This window comes from Thalassophryne amazonica, chromosome 16, assembly GCF_902500255.1.
Source record: "Thalassophryne amazonica chromosome 16, fThaAma1.1, whole genome shotgun sequence".
Classification (NCBI taxonomy): Eukaryota; Metazoa; Chordata; class Actinopteri; order Batrachoidiformes; family Batrachoididae; genus Thalassophryne; species Thalassophryne amazonica.
In genome coordinates, this window is record NC_047118.1 from 21,641,192 (window position 1) to 21,664,487 (window position 23,296).

The 23,296-nt window shown below is 41.9% G+C and overlaps 1 protein-coding gene across 1 annotated transcript; it reads right to left on the bottom strand.

The window, feature by feature from the left end:
* Positions 1-945: 945 nt before the first annotated feature.
* On the bottom strand, positions 946-23,296 carry samd1a (sterile alpha motif domain containing 1a). The gene is made up of 7 exons (XM_034190153.1): positions 22,804-23,296; positions 20,402-20,729; positions 12,708-12,844; positions 10,227-10,287; positions 6,512-6,593; positions 5,669-5,780; positions 946-1,955 (listed from the first exon to the last, which is right to left on the bottom strand). Exons 1-7 carry the CDS (start codon positions 23,170-23,172, stop codon positions 1,809-1,811), a joined length of 1,236 nt encoding a protein of 411 aa, XP_034046044.1. The 5' UTR covers positions 23,173-23,296; the 3' UTR covers positions 946-1,808.

A 23,296-nucleotide genomic window follows, 5' to 3' on the forward strand; every position in this document is an offset into this window, starting at 1 on the left:
AAGTGAGTGCCTGGAGAGAGGGAATTTTTATTTGAGACTTTGGAACTGGTGCAAATGTTACACACAGAAACGTGAGAAGATACAATGAAGATGACAAGTACATCATATGGAATGTTACATTTCAAGTGGCTGGCTTGGATCATATAACACAGACAAATTATAGTAAATGATCAACATAAAATATTGCATTTGATCAAGATCTATAAAAGGAAGTCTTCCTGGATTTTTGCAGACTTCTAGATGTGGAAGGAAGCGTTTCATACTGCACACAGTTATGTTGGCATGGCACAAGTGACAGGCCGTATTAAAGAAACCGACGGGTACTGCTAGCATATGCCATCACATTAGCAGTTCACAGTAACCGTGTTAGCATCAACTGCTGTTGCTGTGACACCGTATGCTATCTTAAATTTTCATTAATTGACCGGTCACTCAAACACACCGTAACCACATAAAAACGTGAGGTAACAGTAGCGGTATTCTCTACATCCATAAATCTGATGAGTCCCACAAAACGTCTATCTTTGAATATCTGCACCGAGCAGCTGTATTATTTCAAAAACATCATATTCAGTATTTCAGTAACACCTTTTAAGATTAATTTATTTTGCTTATGTATGGAAGGAAACTCTTACAGCACAAACATACTTTGTTAACTACGTTACTGCAAATGTACAGGTTACGTCACACGTGTCCCACATTTATTTTCTAGGTGCAACTAAAATAAGTGGTCATAGGTTGCAATACCAGTGTCAGCTGCAGGGGGCAGTGTCACAGTTGGAACAAAAACAAACAAAAGTATAAAGAAGAAAATGCTCTGCTGGAATAACAAAACGAAAACGGCAGAAAGCTTTGATGAGTAACTACGCAACTTTGGTTACTATTGTGTTACGACACGGCTCAATGGTGACAAATATGTCCATGGAGCCGAGGAAGACATTCTGATTTTTAACCTGATGGTTCAGCGCTAATCTGCCCCACCTCTTAACAAAACATGTAACACACGTACCTTGTGTTGCACTGCGTAGTGAAACCGAAGCGTGTTTGTGCCTTTAAGCTACATCATTCTTCATCGTGCCTGTCAGCGTTTGTTCCCCACAGAGCAGCCACGTTGAACCGGCCCGCAATCATTTTGTATCCAAGGTAGAAAAAAAGATGCAACGCATTGCCAGCAGGTAGCGCTGTATCAGTTCTATCTACATCCTGCAAAGACAGTGATGATGCAAACGCAACGATCACAAGGAATCAGTCTCTGACCACTGATCCGAAGACAGTCCAGCTTCCCAGCACTGTGAACATCCATCCAGCTCATTGCATGAGAAAAGGAAAATGTGCATCAGATCTGCTGATATGTTTGTGACATTTACAGTTCATGGACAAACATTACCTGCAGTACCATCAGAGGATATATGTTGTTCCTTTATGGGGACATGTATTTGTCACAGCATTGTGCAGTTTTGGCTTTGTAGGCCTGCAGGTGGTCTGCTTGTTGCGAGGTCACCTCCCAATCAATGGCTCCATGAACCACGCTTCACTGCTTCAAAACACTGAACCAGACTGCACCAGTCTGTTCCCTTAACAATGCATATGGTCAAATGGGTGAAATGAAAACCATTTGAGATCCGCAACGAAAGGGGGATGACCGTCTTTTTGCGTCTCTGGTCATTCTCTGTCTCTCACACACAAACACACACGTGCACACACACCCTCGAACACATATGTGAAGAGGTGTGGCGGAATAGAGAATGGAGAGGGTAATGCATGCAGCATTGTATGTCTGTGTGAGGTCCGATGGTTGAGTCACCACCTCAGAGGTCGTCACATTCAAGGAAGTGGGTCTGCTGCAGCACCTTTACGTGGCGCTCGTAGATTTTGAGAGCGGGGCCAAGGCGGATGGATAAACCGGTCAACACGTCACTGCGCTGCATCAGGAGAAGGGACTTCCCATCAATTTCCTGTCGGACAAAGTGGATTGTGAAAGGCGAATGCTATGAAACCTAACGGTGACGACAATCAATTACAGGAAAAAGAAAAAACTAAATTTGGGAACAGGACAAAGAAAGAGAGGAATGGAATCACCACATTAGAGGTTCATGCAGGCTTCTTACATAGCAGCAAATAAATAACAGGTATGACACAAAAACCTGCTATTGCTCAATAGTTGAAAACCCTCAAAAGAAATTGCTCCTCCACGTCGAAAGGAGTCAGTTGAGGTGGCCCGGGCATCTTTTCCGGATGCCCCCTGGACGCCTCGCTGGAGAGGTGTTCCGGGCACGTCCCACTGGGAGGAGGCCCCGGGGAAGACCCAGGACACACTGGAGGGACTACATCTCTCGGCTGGCTTGGGAACACCTTGGGGTTCCCCCGGAGGAGCGTGTGGATCGGGAGGTCTGGGCGGCTTTGCTTGAGCTGCTGCCCCCGCGCCCCGACTCCGGATAAAGCGGAAGAAAATGGATGGATGGATGGATGGATACTTTCATAAATTACAGATTTGTTTCCAGATCAAGTAGAGGAAAAAAAAAATCTATTGTGAAATCAAAATAATAATAATTGCTTTTGGCTGCTGCTGATTTCCTCGGGGTTGCCACAGTGGATCAAATGTTTTAAGTTTGCATCAATAATTTGCAGTACAGACAAAAGTCTGGCATCATCTGGCAAATTACACTGTATCTGTCTTTCTGATGCTTGATTCTGCTTTTTTTCTTTTCTCTCTGTTTGAGGTGCTGCTGCATCCAGAGATGGGTGAGGTATCTGTTCTGGAAACCATCCTGTGCACCGGCAACATTTCCTGTATGTTGTTTTGTGAATTGTTTTGTAATTTGTCTGTAGCATGGCCCAAGCAGAGGGTCCCCCCTTTGAGTCTGGTCTGCCTGAGGTTTCTTCCTCAGAGGGAGTTTTTCCTTACCACTGTTGCTTTGGGGGTTGGTATAGTTAAACCTTACTTGTGTGAAGCGCCTTGAGGCAACCTTGTTGTGATTTAGTGCTATATAAATGAAAATAAATTGAAACTGAAATCATCCCCAGCCACACATTCTATCCATTCATTAATTTGAGTATAACTTTCTCATTCTCGTATTATATACTTTATCCCACATATGCCCATGTTACGGGCACCATGTTCTTCCACCTGGTTGTTAGCCGTCGCAGAAATAGATGTGGGTTGCTGGTGGGTGTAGCACATGATATCCATAGCGTCCAGCAGGTAGCAGCCAACGTACATGTAAAATTCAGCACAAAGTAATCAATTTATTGTCATTATGTGCTCTTTTAATATGATGAGTTACAAGGTGAGAGCATGTAGTGTTTTCGAGTTATCATCAACACAAGCTGGCTAGAATGGATTACTTCACCCACTCAAACATTTTGTTTTCTGTAGAAGTCCTACATACAGGTGAACCACAATAACTTACAGGCGTAAATCGCGATTCAACTTCACTCAGTCGATTTGTGGAACCCAAAAAATTTAGCCTACTGTACGAGGTCTATTAGATAATAAACCGACCCTTTTATTTTTTTTAACTATATGGATTTGAATGACGTGCGATTACACCAATCATGCTTGAACCCTCGTGCGCATGCGTGAGTTTTTTCACACGTGTCGGTGACGTCATTTCCCTGTGGGCAGGCCTTGAGTGAGATGTGGTCCCGCCCTCTCGGCTGAATTCCTTTGTTTCACACGCTGCTTGAGACGGCGCGCGTTTTTTTTTTTTTCCCCAAAATTTTTTCTGGACCTGTGAGGAATATCCGAGTGGACACTATTCGAGAAATTAAGCTGGCTTTCGGTGAAAAGTTTAACGGCTGATGAGAGATTATGGGGTGTTTCTGTCGCTGTAAGGACTTCCCACAGAGCAGGACGTCGTGCAGCGCTTCCAGGCGCCGTCGTCGGCCTGTTTCGACCTGAAAACATCCTAATTTAAGGCTTAATTCACCCAGGACGTCATGAAAGAACAGAGAAGATTCAGAAGAGGCCGGCATGAGGACTTTATGCGGACATTCCACTATTTAAGGACATTTTGTAATGAAAGACGTGCGCGCAAATTCGCCGAGTCGTTTCCGTGACGAGACTGCGAATCTGTGTGCGCCGCGACAGGAAAAACACCTCCGTGTTGAAAACCATTTGTAAAATTCAGGCGGCTTTTGATGGCTTTCAACAAGTGAGTAACTGAGAAATTGTTTAACAGCTGGGCATGTTCCAACTTGCCCGTTAAGGTTTCCAACGGAGGTGTTTTTCCTGTCGCGACCCCCCGCGGTCGGGTCCAGCCCGACACGCGACTGCCCGCACGTTCTTTCATTACAAAATGTCCGTTAACAATGGAATGTCCGAATAAACTCCTCATGCCGACTTCTTCTGAAAGTTCTCTGTTCTCTGACGACTTCCTGGATCACCAGAGCCTGAAATGTGGAAGTTTTCAACTTGAAACGGCGAGACGCTGCTGCCTCGAAGCGCAGATCACCGTCAGGCACCATGGGCTGTCCTTAAAGCGACACTACCAGACCAAAATCTCTCATCAGCCGTTAAAATTTTTACCGAAAACCAGCTGAATTTATCGAATGGTGTCCACTCAGTTGTGCCTTACAGTTTTGAAAAAATTTTGATCAAACAAAGCAGCAGTCTCTGAGCCATTCCTAAACAATGGAAAAAAAAAAAAAAAAAAATCGACGAGAGGGTGGGCGACTCCTCACTCAAAGACTGCCCACAGGCGAATGACGTAACCGACAGGCGTGAAAAAACTCTTGCATGCCCACGAGGGTTCAAGCATGTCTGATGTAATCACACGTGATTCAAATCCATATGGTTTTTGAAAAAAATAATCAGGTTGGATACTTTTCTAATAGACCTCATATAATATATGGTATATTTTTTGGCCAACTTCATTAACTCGCGGCCCAATTTTGTGGACTCCAACTCGCGCGAGTTAATGTGGCTCACCTGTATATGGTCCTGTTATGAGCGTAGGGAACACCGACTTCTGCATCAACCTATTTTCTTTTCATATTTTTTGTTGTCCATACTCTGTAATCCTTTTCACAATTTCAAATCACAACTTTTTCGTCGGGCAAAGTTTCCTTTCAATCAGCCAAATCCAACAGCTTGTCACAGTATGTCAGCACTTTAACTACACACAGACTGGATTTTTTTTTTTTTTCAGCCTTGTGCTAGAATTAATTTTATAAAAACAAATTAGAAAGTTGAAGTGATTTCATATTATATGTTTTTCCCCACAGAGCAAGAATTTTCAGATATTTAAAAAAAAAAAAGTGTCATATCTATGATTTGCTTTGTGTTGATTTCATAATCTTTGCCGGCGATTTTACATCTTCAACTATAATTTTGCATTTACTGCTTCAAATCATATTGTACAAAAATCAGCTTTCATCTACATTTTATAATTAAATATGGTTTGGGCTCATGTTAGAGATCCTCAAAGTTGCACCATTATGTGGCCGTGCAAGTTGCAAACAAATGACTCGTGTCAGATCACAAGTGGTTTGTTTGACCTCAGAGTCTATGGGTCATTTTTGTAAATAAACTTTTGTATCTAATTTTAAGACCGTTTCTGGCTGATGTAACCAAAAATATCTCCATGAGAATGGGGGGGTGGGGGGGGGGGGGGGGGGTTGGATGAAGGTGGCAACCCCTGTTGGAAGCTTGTGGAGTTGCACTAACCTGTGTTCTGAAGGCCGCCGCCTGCTCTGGAAAGCCTGCAGCAGAAAAGTAACTGGCCACATCCGCCACGGTCCACTGCAACAAGTTCTGGCTCATCTCTTTTTTCACACAACTGCAGGAAGAACACGTGCACAAACATCAGCGCACTTTGTCCATGTATCTTTAAGCCGTTAGGTGATTATTCCACACACATTTGTGCTGCTGGCAAACAAAGTTTAGACGGACTGAAGAGAGGCTGGATGGAAGAAGTAAAAACCAATCAAACTGTTGCAAACAAATGAAAAAAAGGAGGAGGAATGTACTAGAAAGATTTTTATTCGAGGTTTTCACGTATCCCATAATCCCTTGCGTGCCAGAGGGTCGCTGCAGTCAAAACAACATAGAGAATCCACATGATGACAATTGTAAATGAATATTATACTACAAAATGTAATTTTTTTTATGCTTTTTGTCACGTTAATAAGAGACTGCTGCATGATAAGAGCAAACTTCACTTTCCCCCAGAACGACATGATCAGGAAGCGATTGTAGCTCACAGCAGCTCCCACTGAAAATAACAGAGAGACAGCCTGTGATTCTCACGTTTACATAAAACAAATGCAATAACGTCTAAAAACCCAGAGAATATATTCACGAGAGTTTTAGGCACAATATAAAAATAGTTTTATGTTGCGATGTTAATTGTGTTGTCCGTGTGCAGCGGTTAAAGTGAAGCCCGATCAGAGCGTCTCAATGCAGTTCTCAACGTTACTGAGATCTCGCAGCGCGGCGAACTATCCGAGGTTTTGCGGGATTTGAAACCTGAAAAGCCTTAATAGATGCATTTGGATAAAAGATACTCACACTTCATCGGTTTTGACGCCATTTAGAAGGCCATTTTCTGTTGTTGCAAATGATAACACATCAATCTTCTCCTTCAGTGTACCTGTGACCAATATGGAAACAAAAATGTTTCAAAAAAAATCTACATTTTCACCCCAAGGATGTGTTGGTTGAATGCATCTCCTGACAATGATTAAAACACGGTGAGTGAGGTGGGTGAGCGAGGTGAGGTGTGAATGAGATTCATGAGAGAGGGGCTGGTGTAGGCCACTCCTGCTTGTCTCTTTAGCCGTGTCACATACCACACCTGAAATGAGTACAGTATTTGTTTATGTGCAATATACACTGCCACTGAAATATGCAGTTTTGTACATACTTTTCTCTTTTTTAATATATAATCTCTTTTTGCTACTACTTACTTATATTTTTTTCTTTCTTTTTTTACTTTGTGTTCTGGACATACCTTTTTCATTCTGTTAAATTTTATATTTATTTTTCTTTTCTTCTCCTGGGGCCTGTACTACGAAGCGGGGTTAACTTACTCAGCTGTAACCCAGGGTTAACTTCTTAAACCAGGGTTGACAAAACCTGGTGTTCTCAAGTGGTGTTAATCGGTACTACGACGCTGATTAAGATGTTGATTTGTTGAACCTGTGTTAACCTAATTGGAGTTTGTGCGCGTTCACATAAAAGGGGCAGGTTGCAGCGCACGTCACCATTTTTCAATGATGGCGCAGTCACCTTACGTTACCGAAGAAGAATGCACGATTATTATGCAGAGCTACAAGGAATTGAAATTAACGTTAAGGGGGAAATCGAACACATCGTCTGCAAATAAAGCAAGACAGGCTTGTTGGCAACGTATTGCTGATCGGGTAAATGCGTAAGTACAAGTCAATTGTTCCCCAAATCTGTTACAGATGATTAACCTGTGGAATGTCTGATATGTGTAAAATAATGACCTTCTTTCATTAATTACGCCCAGATGCAACACGATTCAGAAGTGGGCATAGGCCTACTAATAGATGTTAGGTTAATTTAATGTTTCCTAAATAGGCTACCTATCTAAGGATTTAAAGCCATTAATGGTCATTCTGTTAACATAGTTACATATATATCACTTTGGCATGAAGGTTATCCAACAGGACAGCCCCATGTGGGGAGAAAAAGAATGTGAAATATGTAATTATAGTAATTGTATATTAGAATATTTAGAAAAATCACCCAAACCAAAGCAACCCTTATGTGGCTGAAATAAGTGAAAAGAAGGTGAGCTTAGAGTGGACTACACGATAATGGGTATATGAAGTAGAACGGCTATACCTGCACATTGATACTGTGAAAAGATTTGTGATTGACATAATCGCCCTCGTGCACTCCCAGGGGTGCACTGATTGGGATTTGCGTGCAATCAATGGCTCCTATTACTCTTGGGAAACCTAGGAGAAATTGTTATTGATAAGCCCCACTTCGCCTAATTAATAGACATGCATTAGACCTATTTTGATATTAGTAATTACCCGCGATTGCATAAAACCCTTCTTTGATTTGCATTACGGATAAATGGCCAGGGAAAACGACAAATGCATCCAACAGTTTAGATAGAGCAAGTACTACCTTGCGAATCATACGACATACAGTATTCTTGCTCAGATGTTCAGCATCACCGATGGAATACATAAATTGTCCACTGGCAAAATATCTAAGCGCAAGGCACATTATCTGCTCGATCGTCAGGGCATTGCTACGATGGGTGATGTTACAGATGTCTGGCCCGATCAGCTGATAAAGATAACGAATTCCCTCGGCTGACAATCTATATCTTTCATGGAGAATATCGTCCGGGTATGTCAGCGGATTCTAGCGGTCTTTAAAAACCCTCGCCCTGCGATGAGAGCTCCTCACAATTTGTGCCCCAATATCAAACGGATCATCCAGGTAGGCCGGCATTGTCTTCGGAGTGATTGACGGTGGATGGGCGGTACTTATAAAGGGAGTGGTTAAGCGAAAACCTCAAGCTAACCTAGAACATAACCTGCTCTGAGCAAGTTTGGCATGCAGCGTAAATTGCCATGGCAGCATACCTCGATCAAAACCTATCCACCTTTCATAGTACGGGTTAACCAGGAAGTTACTCCACACGTCATCAACTTACTCCCGAAGTTACCCTGATAAGCCAGTAACCCCGCTTCGTACTACAGGCCCCAGACCTTTCACGTCTGGGCATAGTTTACTCAGGTTTATATCTGCACTGAAAAGGCTTGCACCTTACATTTCCTTGCACTGGTTACAATGACAATAAAGTATCTGTATCTTTATGATGCCCCAAAACATAATATATTGCTGGTTTCATTTCATGGAAAAGTTGCTGACAGAGTACAGGAAACACTGCACTATCCATCCTTGTCTGGACTTAACTCTGCAGCGTCGACAAAGCAGCGACACGAAGCAACTGTGTTTCGGTGGCGTATCAGGTGGTGTTTACTAACTTTTTGCAATTCTGCATTCATTTGTAAGGGGAATTAAATTTTAATTAACCTGTTCATTCTGCAGTTTTAAACCTTTTGACATTCAACAGTGCTGTGTTGAACAAACAGTGAAGCTGTAAAGGAACCAATTTTCAGTGTTTTTACAACATTCCCATTTGTAAAATCAGACTTGTGACCAAACCAGAAGGGTACTCAAGGAGTTCAGACCTCTACTGACAAAGAAATAACAGCCAGTGATACTTGTCACACTACTAACAAGCAGAGGAGGGGGTGTTTATAGATCACTGTGATGTCATAAAGCAGGTTCACAGGGAAAGAAGCAAAAAGAGATGAAAGGAGCCAGATTTTCAACAAGATTTAACCAACGCTTTTCTTGCATAAGTGTATATCACCCCACAAATGTGTCAACCAGAGGTGGGACGAAGTCACTCTCAAGTCATGAATCAGCAAGTCCCAAGTCAAGTCTCAAGTCATAATGACCACCAATTATTTTCAAGGTGACTTGAGACTTGAAGATTCATGACTTGCGAATGACGACAATGACTTTGTCTGACCTCTGGTGTCAACATTCATTCTTTAGTCTCTAGGCAAAACTTTTAATAAATACATAAATAAATGTTAATAACAAATTTATAAACTGCACTAAACACCACTGTGATCACTGGGACCGATGTGACTATCGGGTAGATTTGGTCGAGTCTTGTGTTTCAGCATGTAGCCCAAAGACAATGGTAACCACATAACCTCCGCCCTCCTCTGTCAGGTGGTGGAGTGAACTGGGGGTACGTCTAATGTTGTGGACCCCCAGGAGTGCTTCCTCTTTTATAAAACCCTCTGCTTTTCAGTAAAATTTCTGTAATACTGCACATGCCACAGAATATGAGCAAGACTTCTCCCAACTTAAAATATAAGTTATCTACCGGGGTATAGAACTGCACTTATTATTGAAGAAGCGTTAACCGTGGTGTAACTGGGTCATGTTTCCCGTAGACTACAGCGCACTCTGGTGGTCACAACCTAAAGGTACATCCCACCAGGCCTGATGGTGAGTTTATCTCTTCAACATAAACTGATATCAACTGACTTTATTAATGTTTGTGTGTGTTTTAACGAATCAAAATTAAACACCAGTCAGTGTGATCAATCTGTTCTCCTCAAAAGTGATTCAGGCTCGAAAGTAACAAAGTCAGCTGAAAAGTATTTACCCAGCAGTTTTAAAAATCAAAATGAGGAAGCATGTGACTCACAGTGGTCAGACGGCAAAGATGGAGCCTCTGATCGCCCATCACTTGTACTCCTGGTTTCATCCTGTTGGCAAAGCAGATGAAAAATTAAAACCTCATGTAGGAAACAGACAAAACCAGGGGGGGTGTTAGAAAAGTGCAATAGCAGCAAACAACTACTACCTCCTACAATTGACAAAGGAAGGGTGTCAAACTTCGATGTATGGTAGGGACGGGCCAAACAGACGAATGATATTTCATGTGTGTGTGTATGACATAATTTGTTCCCTTGGTTTGATTAATTCAAGAGACAAATATTTTTTTCAGTGCATAGCCAAGACATTCATTTCTCTGCATGCATGCATCTCTCTGAGCAAACCAAAACTATTATGCCCTCAATAAATGTATTTGTTATTATCCAAATAAACACAATAATATCTGGCAATCCCTGTTGCCCACAATTTACCATGCATTGTGCTTTCAACTTGGCACAGCACATCAACTAACTAATCAAACAATGCAATTCAATTGTATCTTGCAAGCACGGTGTAAAACATGGCCTTGTAATGCAATTTTTCCTCTTTTATCACTCCGGAGCTCTGCAAGAATCTCAGACAGTACCAACCTGTTGCACAGCCCCTGTAGTCCTCCTCCACTGCATGGAGTAAACTGCAGGGTCAAACCCCATAGTGTGGATGCTGCTATTCTGTGGTTCTTCTGCAATACCCTTCTCATTATGCACATACGTATATCTATGCCATGTTAGTATCGCATTATATCAGTGTATTGTATGGCCACCTTAGCAGCCGATCTGCTGTGTGTCAGCCTGATCCCGTCAGATCTCAGAAGCTAAGCAGTGCAGGACCTGGTTAGTACTTGGATGGGAGACCTCTTTGGAACACCAGCGGCTGTGTGTGTTTCTCCAGGTGGAACTGAAGTTCCGTCAGGAAGGGCATCCAGTGTAAAACTTGTGCCAGCTACAAATGTGGATCTGGCTGTATCCGCTGTGGCGACCCCGACCACAAAAAAATGGGAGCAGGTGAATGGACAGCAACTACAACATTGTATGGCCACCTTAACGCTTCTTCCCCTAAGGTTAGAAATCCACCATAAGTGGAAAATGTTATCATAATCCATCATCTACAGTAAAACTCGCATATAATGGATTCAGGTGGACCAGCAAATTTTGTCTATTATAATCGAAATCCGTCATATGTATAAAACGGACAAAATCCATTATATGTATGTAACGGATTAATTACAGTCAGGAGGTGCCGAACGATCGACAGGGAATCCCCAGCACCAGTTAGGCTTATTAGGCATATTAGCTTAATTAAAAGGCCGACCTTGAATCAGTGCCTGCTTCATTTAATAACCGGGCCAAAAGTTCATCTGAAAAAAATAAACACCTGCCTTAAATAAGTGTCGGCCATTATGTGCATTAAAAGTGTTATATTTGGTCAAGTCAATCTTTTTCTAAAGTTTGCTGTGGAGTGGTACCTTCAAATCCTAAACTCTCATTTATGCTTCTGTAACTCTGTGGACATGCAATGACGTTGATGTGCGCATGACCCTTTTAAAGTGCTCCGTCACATCTTTATGCAATTTGTCACAGGAACAGTGGCTTTTTCTGGATTAATTTGTCCCTCAACGAGCTTGACTTCTTTATGCAATCATCAACCTCAAAACCAACAGTACGTGTAATTTTCCACTATGAATTGCGGGTCATTTGAGCTTCTTTTTCTGACTCCGTGTTTAAAGTTGGTCATATTTGCAGACTTTTCTGTCAAACATATTTTATCCATGATAAAACTGAAATTGGTTGGCGCACTGCAAAAACTTTTAAAATATGATGGGAGAGGAAGAAGTGAAAATGTAGAGGTGACAAATCACAGCCTTTTGCGATGTCCATCATTTAGCAGTTGCACGGGCTTGCAGCCCTGCAGAGAGCTATGATCTAAATTGGTTTGGTTTGTCACACCCAGGGATATGTGTGAAACTTAACACCATATTACAATGCAAGCAGCAAGCAGCATTTTCTTAATAATCACCGAATATGAATTACGTCCTGCCTGATTTAAGTTCCAGGTCTGACCACAGTTTGAAAAAATAAACACCCAGTCTTTTAATCACGGAAATAAGGTAACTACTTTTCTCGAACTGGCGAGTGTCAGTGCTGAACTTAATTTCGTAGCTCTGCTACTGGGCACGTCCAGACTGCTCTGCAAGGGGTTTTTAAATGGAAATGCATTACGATGGGGGGGACGTTTTTTCTGATGTGAGCGAAAATCCATTATACAAATCCGGTATATACTGTGTTCATTACATGGAAAACCATTCAAAAGCATTGAGACTTGGGGCTTTTGTCCGGTGAGTGCAAATATCCAGTTTAGACGGGTTTTACTGTATTTTTATAAGAGGAGGTCATGATTCATATAGCCTACGCCTCTGTCAGCTGATGGCAGTGATAAAGTGAGTGTCACATTAGAAATACGGGCCACTTACCAGTCTCGGGCCAGAGTCAGGTACCAGTTGGTCAGAAGAAAGGTCCCCGTCATCTGCTTTTATTCCATCTTCTTTCTTCACGTTGTTTGAAGATGGGCTGGTGGTTACACACTGACCCGCTAACTCCACGGCTGCACCTAAAATAATTTAATATCAAGACATTGTTATACTCACACTGTTAAACTGAACACTCCATTTTAATACAATAATTAAATGAATGTAACTCAAACTTTAAAAAAGTTATACTCATTTCCATTAATTAAACTAACTCAAAAATGAATTGTCATAACAACTCAGTTCCTTTAAGTGCATTTAAAGTTTGGGGCATTTAAGTGTGTATTTCCAGTGCATTCCATTCACTTATTTTAATTGAGTTTATGTAACGGAGGCCAGCAAGTGTCGCTGTGCAGATGTAGTTAGTAAACCTCACTCCCAACAGCTCAAAAGAATTCTCTGGTCACAAGGCCAGAGCCCTGGGTTTTAGCCTTCTGGTTAGAGACTCCGACTTCCATGCCGGAGATCGTGAGTTTGTGTCCCGAGGGGAGCGAATTGGCGGAGTCATAACAACACAATGCAGAGTCAACAAGTAAACCAAAGAATCCATCAAAAAATCTAATCCAAAATGTAATGCAAATTTTTTAGGCAGAAATTTGTCACTTTTTATTGAAAAACATAAACTAGATTTACACAAGTTTAATTAACTACAAATTGTTAAGTTACTAAAATTTTAACAATTAAATTTTTGAAAATTATTTTATTTAATTTGGCAAACTCAAATGGTTTAAGGCAATCAGTTTCCTCAAATGGTTTGAGTTCAACTAACTCACTGAGTTTTACAGTGCATTATGGCAATGCTGCAAAGTTTACCAATATGACATCATTTACACTCTGTGCACGCAATTTGAATATCGCAAAGAGGGACAAGGTCTTTGGAGATATGAAAGTGAAGACCGCGGTTAAGGCTGGGGTATTTGTTTTAAATAAAATAGATAACCTGTACATCAAGAACATTAGGTTTATTAGAGGCCATACTCCTTTGTTTCTGATAAATGCAGTGGCCTCAACAACGTGCAACTTGTTCATGCAATATTACAAATGCCATATTGAGCCTACACAATATCTACTGTATATTGCATCAGTTGGGATACAGAGTATAACAACAGCATCATCACACATCAACATAACTCAACATTGTTAATCCTGATTACTGGCAAACTAGTGGTAAACTGTAAGTAACTTAAACTAGAAGGTTGCTTGACAGTTCTTACCCCTTTAACAGAGGAAGGAATCGCTATACTCTCCACAGCAGTGCACATGGTTTAGATAGGCAGAAAAAAGTCAGATTTCTCATCAGCTCTTCCATTTGCTACCAAAGGTAATAAAAATAGTCCATTCTTACTGTACCGGCAATGCAATGTTCTCACCAAGTTCCCTTTCAGTTTCATACTGTCATAAAAATGTGATTTATTGCTACAGATAAGTCGGTGCAGGGTTAGACTGCACTTCTCCCAGAACTGCAGACAGATAGTTGAACCTAAAAATGCACCTTTAATCCCACAACTCCATATTTAGCCTACATTATGAAATACGCATTAAAGCAACTATCTCACCCAGAAATTCATCAACTAATTGGTTTAAACCTCCCATAACTATTTAATATTGTATCCAACAACTAAGTGTAAGTGAAAAATGCACATTTAATGTCCAGCAGAATTTAGAAGGTATTTCTTTATACAACATTGCTGTGATAAAGTTTTGTGCTGCATATTAAGAAGAAGGAAAAAAAGAACAACATTGTTTCACTGCTAAATGTGTGATACTTTATATTTAATATTTCTGCTATATTATATGTATAAAAGAAATGTGAGGAGTTTGATTAAAAAAAATTAACATTTGATGTTGGGTCAGCAATAAAAAAAAATAAAACTAAAAAGGTCAAAACATTCAGAAATTAGGTTTTTTTTTTTTGTCTTCACTTTATTAAAGAAACTAATTAATTTCAAAATTACAAACCTTGTAAAAAAAAACAGTTCTTGTTAGCCGACTGCCTGATTCATGGCAACACAAAGAGAGTTGCCAATGCTCACTCAATAATCAAATGATTGCAACATTGTTAATAACACAACCCGATTTTGTTAGTAACCCCCCCCCCCCCCCCAAAAAAGTAGACTGATCACAAAAAAAAAAAATCTTAACTAGTTACACATTTCTACAGCAATGATGACTAATCTATCTAGCTATATATTAAAAACTAAGTGGCCTCTGTGTGCGCGTGTTTGGCTTCAATCACGGAGAAACTGAGGAGAGCTGACATTTACTGTTTGGTACGCTTATGTATTTTGGGTCAAGGATGAACGCTGTGAAAGTTGATAGGACTAATATTTGAGGAGAAACTATGGATATTAGCCAACAACAGTGAACAATAGATGCTAATAATTAAATTCTAGACTCGCACATTATTCCAGCAGGGGGCGGTAAATCATCTATATATTAAAGGTCAAACGGCCTCTGTGTAAGATACTTTATTTACTTTTAAATCCTGGTACAATCCTTACTGTCTATGTGTAACTTCCATCATGGACAAACTGGGGAGAGATGACATAATGGAAGATGGATAGGACTAATATTTTGGGGGGAATTAGGGATATCAGGTAACAACAGTGAATAACGGACATTGATAATTAAATTCTGGACTAACACTCCATTCCAGCAGGGGGCAGTAAATCATCTATACATTAAAACCCAAGTGGCCTCTGTGTATGCCTTTTTTTTTTTTTCTTCGTAACACTTTTTTTTTTTTAATTTACACAATGTAATGTGCAAAACTCTCATTGGGAAATAAGCAAATTTGAACATTTCACAACAATGTCCAGTAACATACAAATAAAAGGTAGAAAACAAAAGGTAAAAATACATAGGAAAGTATTTACAAGGCATTTCTTTCGCATAAGCCATTTACATTCATTGCATGTTCATAACAATTAACATTCAAAACAAATATGTGGAGACATTTTCACAAAGCATTTGTGAGTCTTTACTCAAGTCTTTTAAAAGTGACAAGGAAGCAAAATATGACTGTATTTCAATTTTAAACAGCAGAAGGGATGGTACTTTGCCATTTACTTTTATGTATGTGGTATTTACCCATAATTATAACAATATTAAATCGTTATCTCTTTTGGCATTTTGTCTATACCATAAATAATTTGTTCCAAATGTAGTTGCGGTAGCCTCTGTGTTTGCCTGGTGCAATCCTCACTGTCTGTGTGTAACTTCGATCACGGAGAAACTGGGGAGAGCTGACGTTTGCTGTTTGGTATGCTTATGTATTCTGGGTCAATCTGGAGCCTGTGGATCTCCATGGGCAATGCACTAGTTATTAAATTAATCAACAACTATTTTGATAGCTGATTAAACACTGAGTGATTTTATTTAAATACATTTTTATTTATTTTCTGGTTTCTTTCCTTGTCTCTGATAATAAACTCGGTATCTTTAGGCTGTCGACAAAAGACGACATTATTGTGGGCTTTGGGCAACAATGATTGACATTTTTCACCATTTTCTGTCATTTTATAGACCAAACAACTAATCAATTAATCAACAAAATAACCAACAGATTAATTGATAATAAAAATTAATAATCATTGCTTGCAGCCCTACGCATTGCACATATTGATAGATATTTGTGAAAATTGTTAAAGCCTCTGCAGAGTGTTTGAACATAAAATAAATTGCATTAATGTAGCATTTTTTAGGAGCAGAAGTCACAAAACGCTACACAGTCAAAAACATTAATAAATAACAGGCAGGGACACTCAATGAAATAGTAATTATTTGAAAGCTCAAAAGACCAGTGTCAGCCCATCTTTTTGTCCTTTGAATGATTACTGCTTCGGTAACTGATGTGGCAATTCAGGGTCAAGTATGTCAGAAAGACTCTTCGCAAATGTTCCCGTTTGTTTATTTGTTTGTTTTTAACTGAGTGTGAAGCACTCTGCAACCTCTGTTCCTGAAAAGTGGAACACAAAATGAATTTAAGTACGAGTAAATATGCAATTTTTCATAATACCACCATTAAATGTAAGTGACATTCGGTAAAGATTTTAATTCTGGTAAATCACTGAACCTGTGCAGTGTAGAGCAAACACCCCCTCATGTGGGAACAACTAGAATGAATACACATTATATACAGAGAGTAAAGTAAGTACTAAGTAAATAAATTTCAGTAAGTGTGTTCAATACTTTTCCCCGTGTCATTCCATTTTACTCCACATAACTTAATTTCTGATTTGTTTTGTTTTTTTGCATGTGTGGATTACTTGGTTTGTGGCCAACATCTGGTGAAAATTTCATGTCAATTGCACCTTTAGAAAGGACTACCTCAAGGTCATAACTGTTAAATTAAGCACTTAACACAGTGGAACAGTTGTGTGTTAGTTAAGGACAAAGCGGTTCAGTTTTTGACAGACTTGATCAAATGTCACGGTCACTGTTGAGATCTTGAACAATGAGGAACCTACATGTAGATCACACCCAGAGAAGCACGCCACATAGCCAAAATGTCATCTCTGATGTTCCCTCACAATGCAAGTGACACTCCACATCAGAGTCTCTCTAAGTAACCATTCCTTTGACACAAAGTCATTACATCGGTACCCAAGGATCCTCAGAGGAGACCTTGTACCACTGATATCTCTTCATCACTTTGGTTACTTAGCATCCAAGTCTCACAACCATACAGGAAGACAGGAAGCACCAGGTCCTGAAAGCCATTTCTAATGAACAGGACTTCCTGCCCATTTGCCTTAAGACAAGAGGTGTCTGTCAATTGTCCCTACCACATGTAGGAATAAATAGAGTGGCTTGCAAAAGTATTTGGCCCCTTAGTATTTCATGCATTTTAATTTATTTATGCCATTTCAAATCCAAAAACTAAATCAGGTTTCTGAATATAAAAGTTTGGAAAATTCTGTTCCTTAAATTCAAACTGAAAGTAAATCTCTACAACTTGACATAAATTAATAAAAAATATAAAAGCCAAGATGATGGTTGCATAAGTAATGGGCCCCTTTTATAATACCTGTAAATAATCGGTTTAATTGCCAGTTTTCGTCAGACAAGTCAGGGGATGGATACATGAAAACTTCCAAGTCATTGAATATGTCTTGGAATTTATTTACATAAATTATGCATTACCAGTTATTCAGCTTCATGATGAAGTGGAGCAGAGGAGGATTTAAAAAAAAAAAAAAAAAAGACCTGAAAGTTCAGCTACAATTTGCTTGAGGGTACATCGGAAATGCAAGCCTAGATTTTATGTTTTGGTGAAAGAAAATTCTCCTCTATAGCACTTCATCATGAAGTTGTATGACTGGTGATGCAAAATGCAAAACTTGCACTGTGTACAATTTCTGTGCACAGGGGAGGTGATGGTCTAGTGGTTAAGGTGTTGGGCTTGATTCCACAAGATCATGGGTTCAAATCCCCACCTGACTGGAAAATCACTAAGGGCCCTTGGGCAAGGCCTTTAATCCCCTGTTGCTCCCGGTGTGTAGTGAGCACCTTGTATGGCTGCACCCTCACATCGGGGTGAATGTGAGGCATAATTGTAAAGCACTTTGAGCGTCTGATGCAGATGGAAAAGCGCTATATAAATGCAGTCCATTTCTCCAATCACAGCCAGAGAAGTCTATAACTTCTTCTGGGTTGTCTGAGTGTCTTGGTGGCTTTCCCCACTCTTCTCCTTCTTGCACAGTCACTCAATTTTTGACAACTGTCTGTATTGTATTTCTTCATAATTTATGTAAATAAAGTCCAAGACATATTCAGTGACTTGCAAATGTTCATGTATCCATCTCCTGACCTGTCTGAAAAAACTGTCAATAACAAGAGAAGCCAAATCAGTAGGATGCAGTTGTGTTTCAGGGTATGTATTTACTACTTTGTTTGTGCTTATCCAATCTTAAATAGACATATTTGATGTTTTTTGAAGACTTGTTAGTGCTAGCTTTCTGAAAACACTGTGGGTTACAAATGAGCTGGAGCTGCAAATACGTTGGTCACCCAACCTCAGAAAATTCAGGCAAAACACAAATAATGTGGCCCCTATAGTGGTATGTAAGTACCTTTATGGAGGAGGGAGAATAGGGAGTTTAAAGGCACCTTGACACTTGCACACATTTAAACCCCACACTGTCACGCAATTCCTTGTGCCAATACAATCCGCTGAACTTTGTTCCGCTGGACACTGCATTATATAAAATAATTATTTCATTGCGGATTAATCATTTGCTCTCAGAATTTGGCTGATGAAACCACCTCTAATCGATCCGGAATTTTCTACAGCTGCAGTTGTTTTTGTGCACTCCATGACTTAGAGAACGCATTTGGAATCATCTCAAAGGTAATTATTTGTAATATTTATATTGTAATAGCTCAAAGCAACCACACCCCAATCATTGATAACTTTGTAGCTTAAACAGATAAGTTGTGAACAAGCAAACTAACTACTTTTTTTATTGTACAAGGCTGGAAACGTGTTTACGAGGTCTGTCAAAGTATAGGTCCTTTTTATTTTTTTCAAAAACTATATGGATTTCATTCATATGTTTTTACGTCAGACATGCTTGAACCATCGTGTGCATGCGTGAGTTTTTCCACGCTTGTCGGTGACGTCATTCGCCTGTGAGCACTCCTTGTGGGAGGAGTCGTCCAGCCCCTCGTCGGAATTCCTTTGTCTGAGAAGTTGCTGAGAGACTGGCGCTTTGTTTGATCAAAATTTTTTCTAAACCTGTGAGACACATCAAAGTGGACACGGTTCGAAAAATTAAGCTGGTTTTCAGTGAAAATTTTAACGGCTGATGAGAGATTTTGAGGTGATACTGTCGCTTTAAGGACGTCCCATGGTGCGAGATGTTGCGCAGCGGTCCCAGGCGCCGTCGTCAGCCTGTTTCAAGCTGAAAACCTCCACATTTTAGGCTCTATTGATCCAGGACGTCGTGAGAGAACAGAGAAGTTTCAGAAGAAGTCATTAAAAAAAATCTCCTTTAACAGTGGAATATCCGGATAAAATGCTGAAACCAACTTCTTCTGGGGCTGGACGACTCCTCCCACAAGGAGTGCTCACAGGCGAATGACGTCACCGACAGGCGTGGAAAAACTCACACATGCGCACGAGGGTTCAAACATGTCTGACGTAAAAACATGTGAATGAAATCCATATAGTTTTTGAAAAAAATAAAAAGGACCTATACTTTATTGACAGTCCTCGTATTTCTGCCGTAAAGTTGAACAATTTGCTGTGGGAACATATGGAAATGACTCGGTTTTGGAGCTAGTCTCATGTGGCCATTGAAGGAATTGCAGGTTTTCGTACTTCCACGTTGGCTTCTTTTATAAACACTGGAGGTTGCTGCTTGTGCATGTCCCTTTCTGTGACATTTGTCATGGATGTCGAAAACACAGTCGCACGCCGAAATTGTATTTATACCAGCAGAAGTGCCGCATCTAAGGTGTAGAAATAAGCAATTTTGATGATGTTTAATCGTGAAAACATGAACATTTAAATGTCAAATGCAGGGCAAACGACCCCCCCTTTAAACTTGGACATATACATTTTAATGCCATCATTTAGCAGCCTGTACGCTTATAGCATGTTGGGTGTTTACTGTGCGTAGCATTAGTGTGAATACCTTTGTCTCCCTGCATTCCTGGGTGCTGGCGCTCGGCTGGGCACAGAGTCGAATCATAAGCCCAGTCATTGTGTATGTGGACCGTGGGGCTGCAGAGGGGCAAGGAGCTGGGCCTCTCACCGGCCTTCTGCAAAGAGACACAGTCCAGGCCTGAGCCAGGGCTGGGGCCCGGCTGGGAACCAGAGGGAGAACAGGGGGCAGAGGAGCAGTGCACGGCAGCATCCTCATATGTGTGGACAGGAGAGGGCCCGCGCTGCCCATCCCGACTCTCCTCGGCCCCCTCCTCATCTGCATTACTGTCTGTGTCCATAGCCACAGAGGTGTCAGCCTGCAAGACATCATCAATGCAACATGAGCTCAGACCTCATTATAGCTTATCAGCGGCTCTTTATGCTTACTGTGCAAAAGCAGATCAAAAGGTGCACAGCCAATCTAGGTCAGGTGGCCTATGCTTCTATACCGAGGTGTGCTAAAGAAATGGCAAAAGCTGAGGTTACAGAGGATTTGTGTCATGAGTGTCTGACTGTGTCACATGAAGGGGAGGGGCGGGAGAAAAATAAACAAACAAAAACAACAACAACAACCTCACGTTCAGCCAGATGTCGCAATTTGACAGCTGCGTGGCGGGACACGAGCGCCTGTAAAGCGCGTGCGGCGCTGCAGCGTTCGCCCCGACGACACGCGACTCCAATCTGGATTCAAACCGTTTGGACACACGCACGCGGTGCGCGATCGGCGTGCGTCTGCGTGTCAGTGCAGGAGGAGCGCAAACAAAGCCCGCCCCGTTCCTGCTGAGCGCACCGCGCCGCGTTTCAGCCGACTTTAATAAGACTCCATGTCACAAAAAGAACCAACAACAGGACGGTGCGCATCGCGCGTGCACATCCCGGAGCCATAAATCGAACGAGCAGCGGAAAGGTCGATGGCACGCCCCCCCACAAACACACAAAAATTAATAGATAAAACATACATGTTTTTTTTTTGAACAGCCCGTTAAAGTGAGTCTGGAGTTGGAGGGCCGCGTGAAAAAAGAAGCCTCGCCTTTGTGTCTCCAGCCGGAGCGCTTCTCGGAGCGACGTTTGCCGTCGACGTGCACGCAGCGCAACACGGCACCGTCCGATCCGATCCACTTTGACTTTGCGGCTCACCTTTTTTTTTTTTTTTTGATAGCGACAAACGCAGCAAACAAGAAGCGCACATTTTTGTGTGTGCATGAAATCTGGATGACGCTCCCCCTCCCTTCGACAAACGCTTAAAAGTAACAACACACTAATTTTTGTGTGTGTGTGACGACAAACGTTTCAGAGAACAAAGTCGTAGTTAAAAAATAAATAAATAAATAAAAGAGCGTCGACGTTACTTGTCGAAACACGGAGAAGTGATGACGCGTTGACTCGGGATGAGGCCGCAACTACACAGTGTCCGATAATGGATCTACAGATCGGAGTTCATAACCGCCGCAATCGTCCGTCGCTCGGGGGGCTAACCCACGCAGTTTTCCTACTAGATCAAAATATAAATCGACGTGCGCTATTTGAGGTGACTTTGGCGCTGACTGCCATCGATTTACAACACAGTCGCATTTGCGTCTTCAAATCTGCGCCGTAACGGGTGAAAACACGACAGGGAGCGGGCGTTTTGGTGGATTTTGGAAGAGAGAGAGAGAAAAAAAGCATCAACCCAACAATATCCCATCGTCTCCCACGGGTTAGCTCCGCGGCGTTTGAGACTTTTTTCTCCTCCCTCCCCCCCCACATCGATAAGCGAGGATAACACACTCGTTTTCCTCGCCATCACAACAAAATAAAACTCCGGTAAGACGAGTGGGCGAAGTTGTGATTTTACTTTGAGAGGACAATCCTGGCACTTCCGGTTTGAGTTTGTATTCCTGCCGTTAACTTGGCCACTCTCCTCCCTCCGCTCGACGCTGAGTTTGGGGCTTGAAAAGCGCTTTTTTTCTCTCTCTCTCTGCCGCTCATCATGGAGGCTGCGGATGTGGCGCACGGACAAGGACTCTATAACTTTTGACGCAAAATGTTAACTTTGCGTGTTTTCCTCCACATGTCATAATCAGAAAATATATGCCGCACGCTCCTCAGTCAGCGCACCTTCCGTGACGGGGGGGGGGGGGGGGGGGGTTCCTCCCTCGCTCGCACGCGTCGGTTGCGCTCGGCTAAGGTCCGCTCGCCGCTCCCCCCTCCCGTCTGCGGCAGTTTTGGGTGCACTTGCAAAAAAATCAGCCCACCACCTCCCCACGTCCCCAAAACACACGCACACAAAAAGACGTTTCAGCCAAGCACGCGCGACCACCTCTTTTTGCGCTTTTTTTTTTTTTTGCCACCCCCACCTGTTAATTTGCACTAATTTGAGATGACAGCGCGATGCGCGCGACAGAGACATACCTCCATGTCCTCCGTGTCCTCGTCCTGGTCGGCGGCACCGAGTGCGCTGTCCCCGTTGCTCAAGTCAGAATGACTCGCTTCTTCCAGCGCGCGCCTCGTCGCAGCCGCCGTTAACGTCTCGAAGGATTTTTTGCGGCTCCTCCGCTGAACCTTAGCGGCGTTCCGGTAAGAAATGGAGCCTTTGTAGTTAACTTTGAGCACGGTCTGCTCCTGGATTAGTTTCTCCAGTTCTGCGCAGGTTCGGTCGGGATCGGACCCGTGGCGTCTCCGCACCATTCTGCAAATCCTCTCCAAGTCCGGCCGGGCTTTTCGCGACCGCAGTGAGTCGATAGTGTCCAGGATCCACTCCCGGTACTTGGGTTCGGACATTTTTTTTTCCTCCTCTCTTGGCTCGTTCGCGTGCTTTTTTTTTCCCCCTCCCTCACCTTCAGTGCGTCACCGTGCACGCTAGACACGGCGCTTTTCGTGAGTCGCGGTCCGAACCCGACTGAAG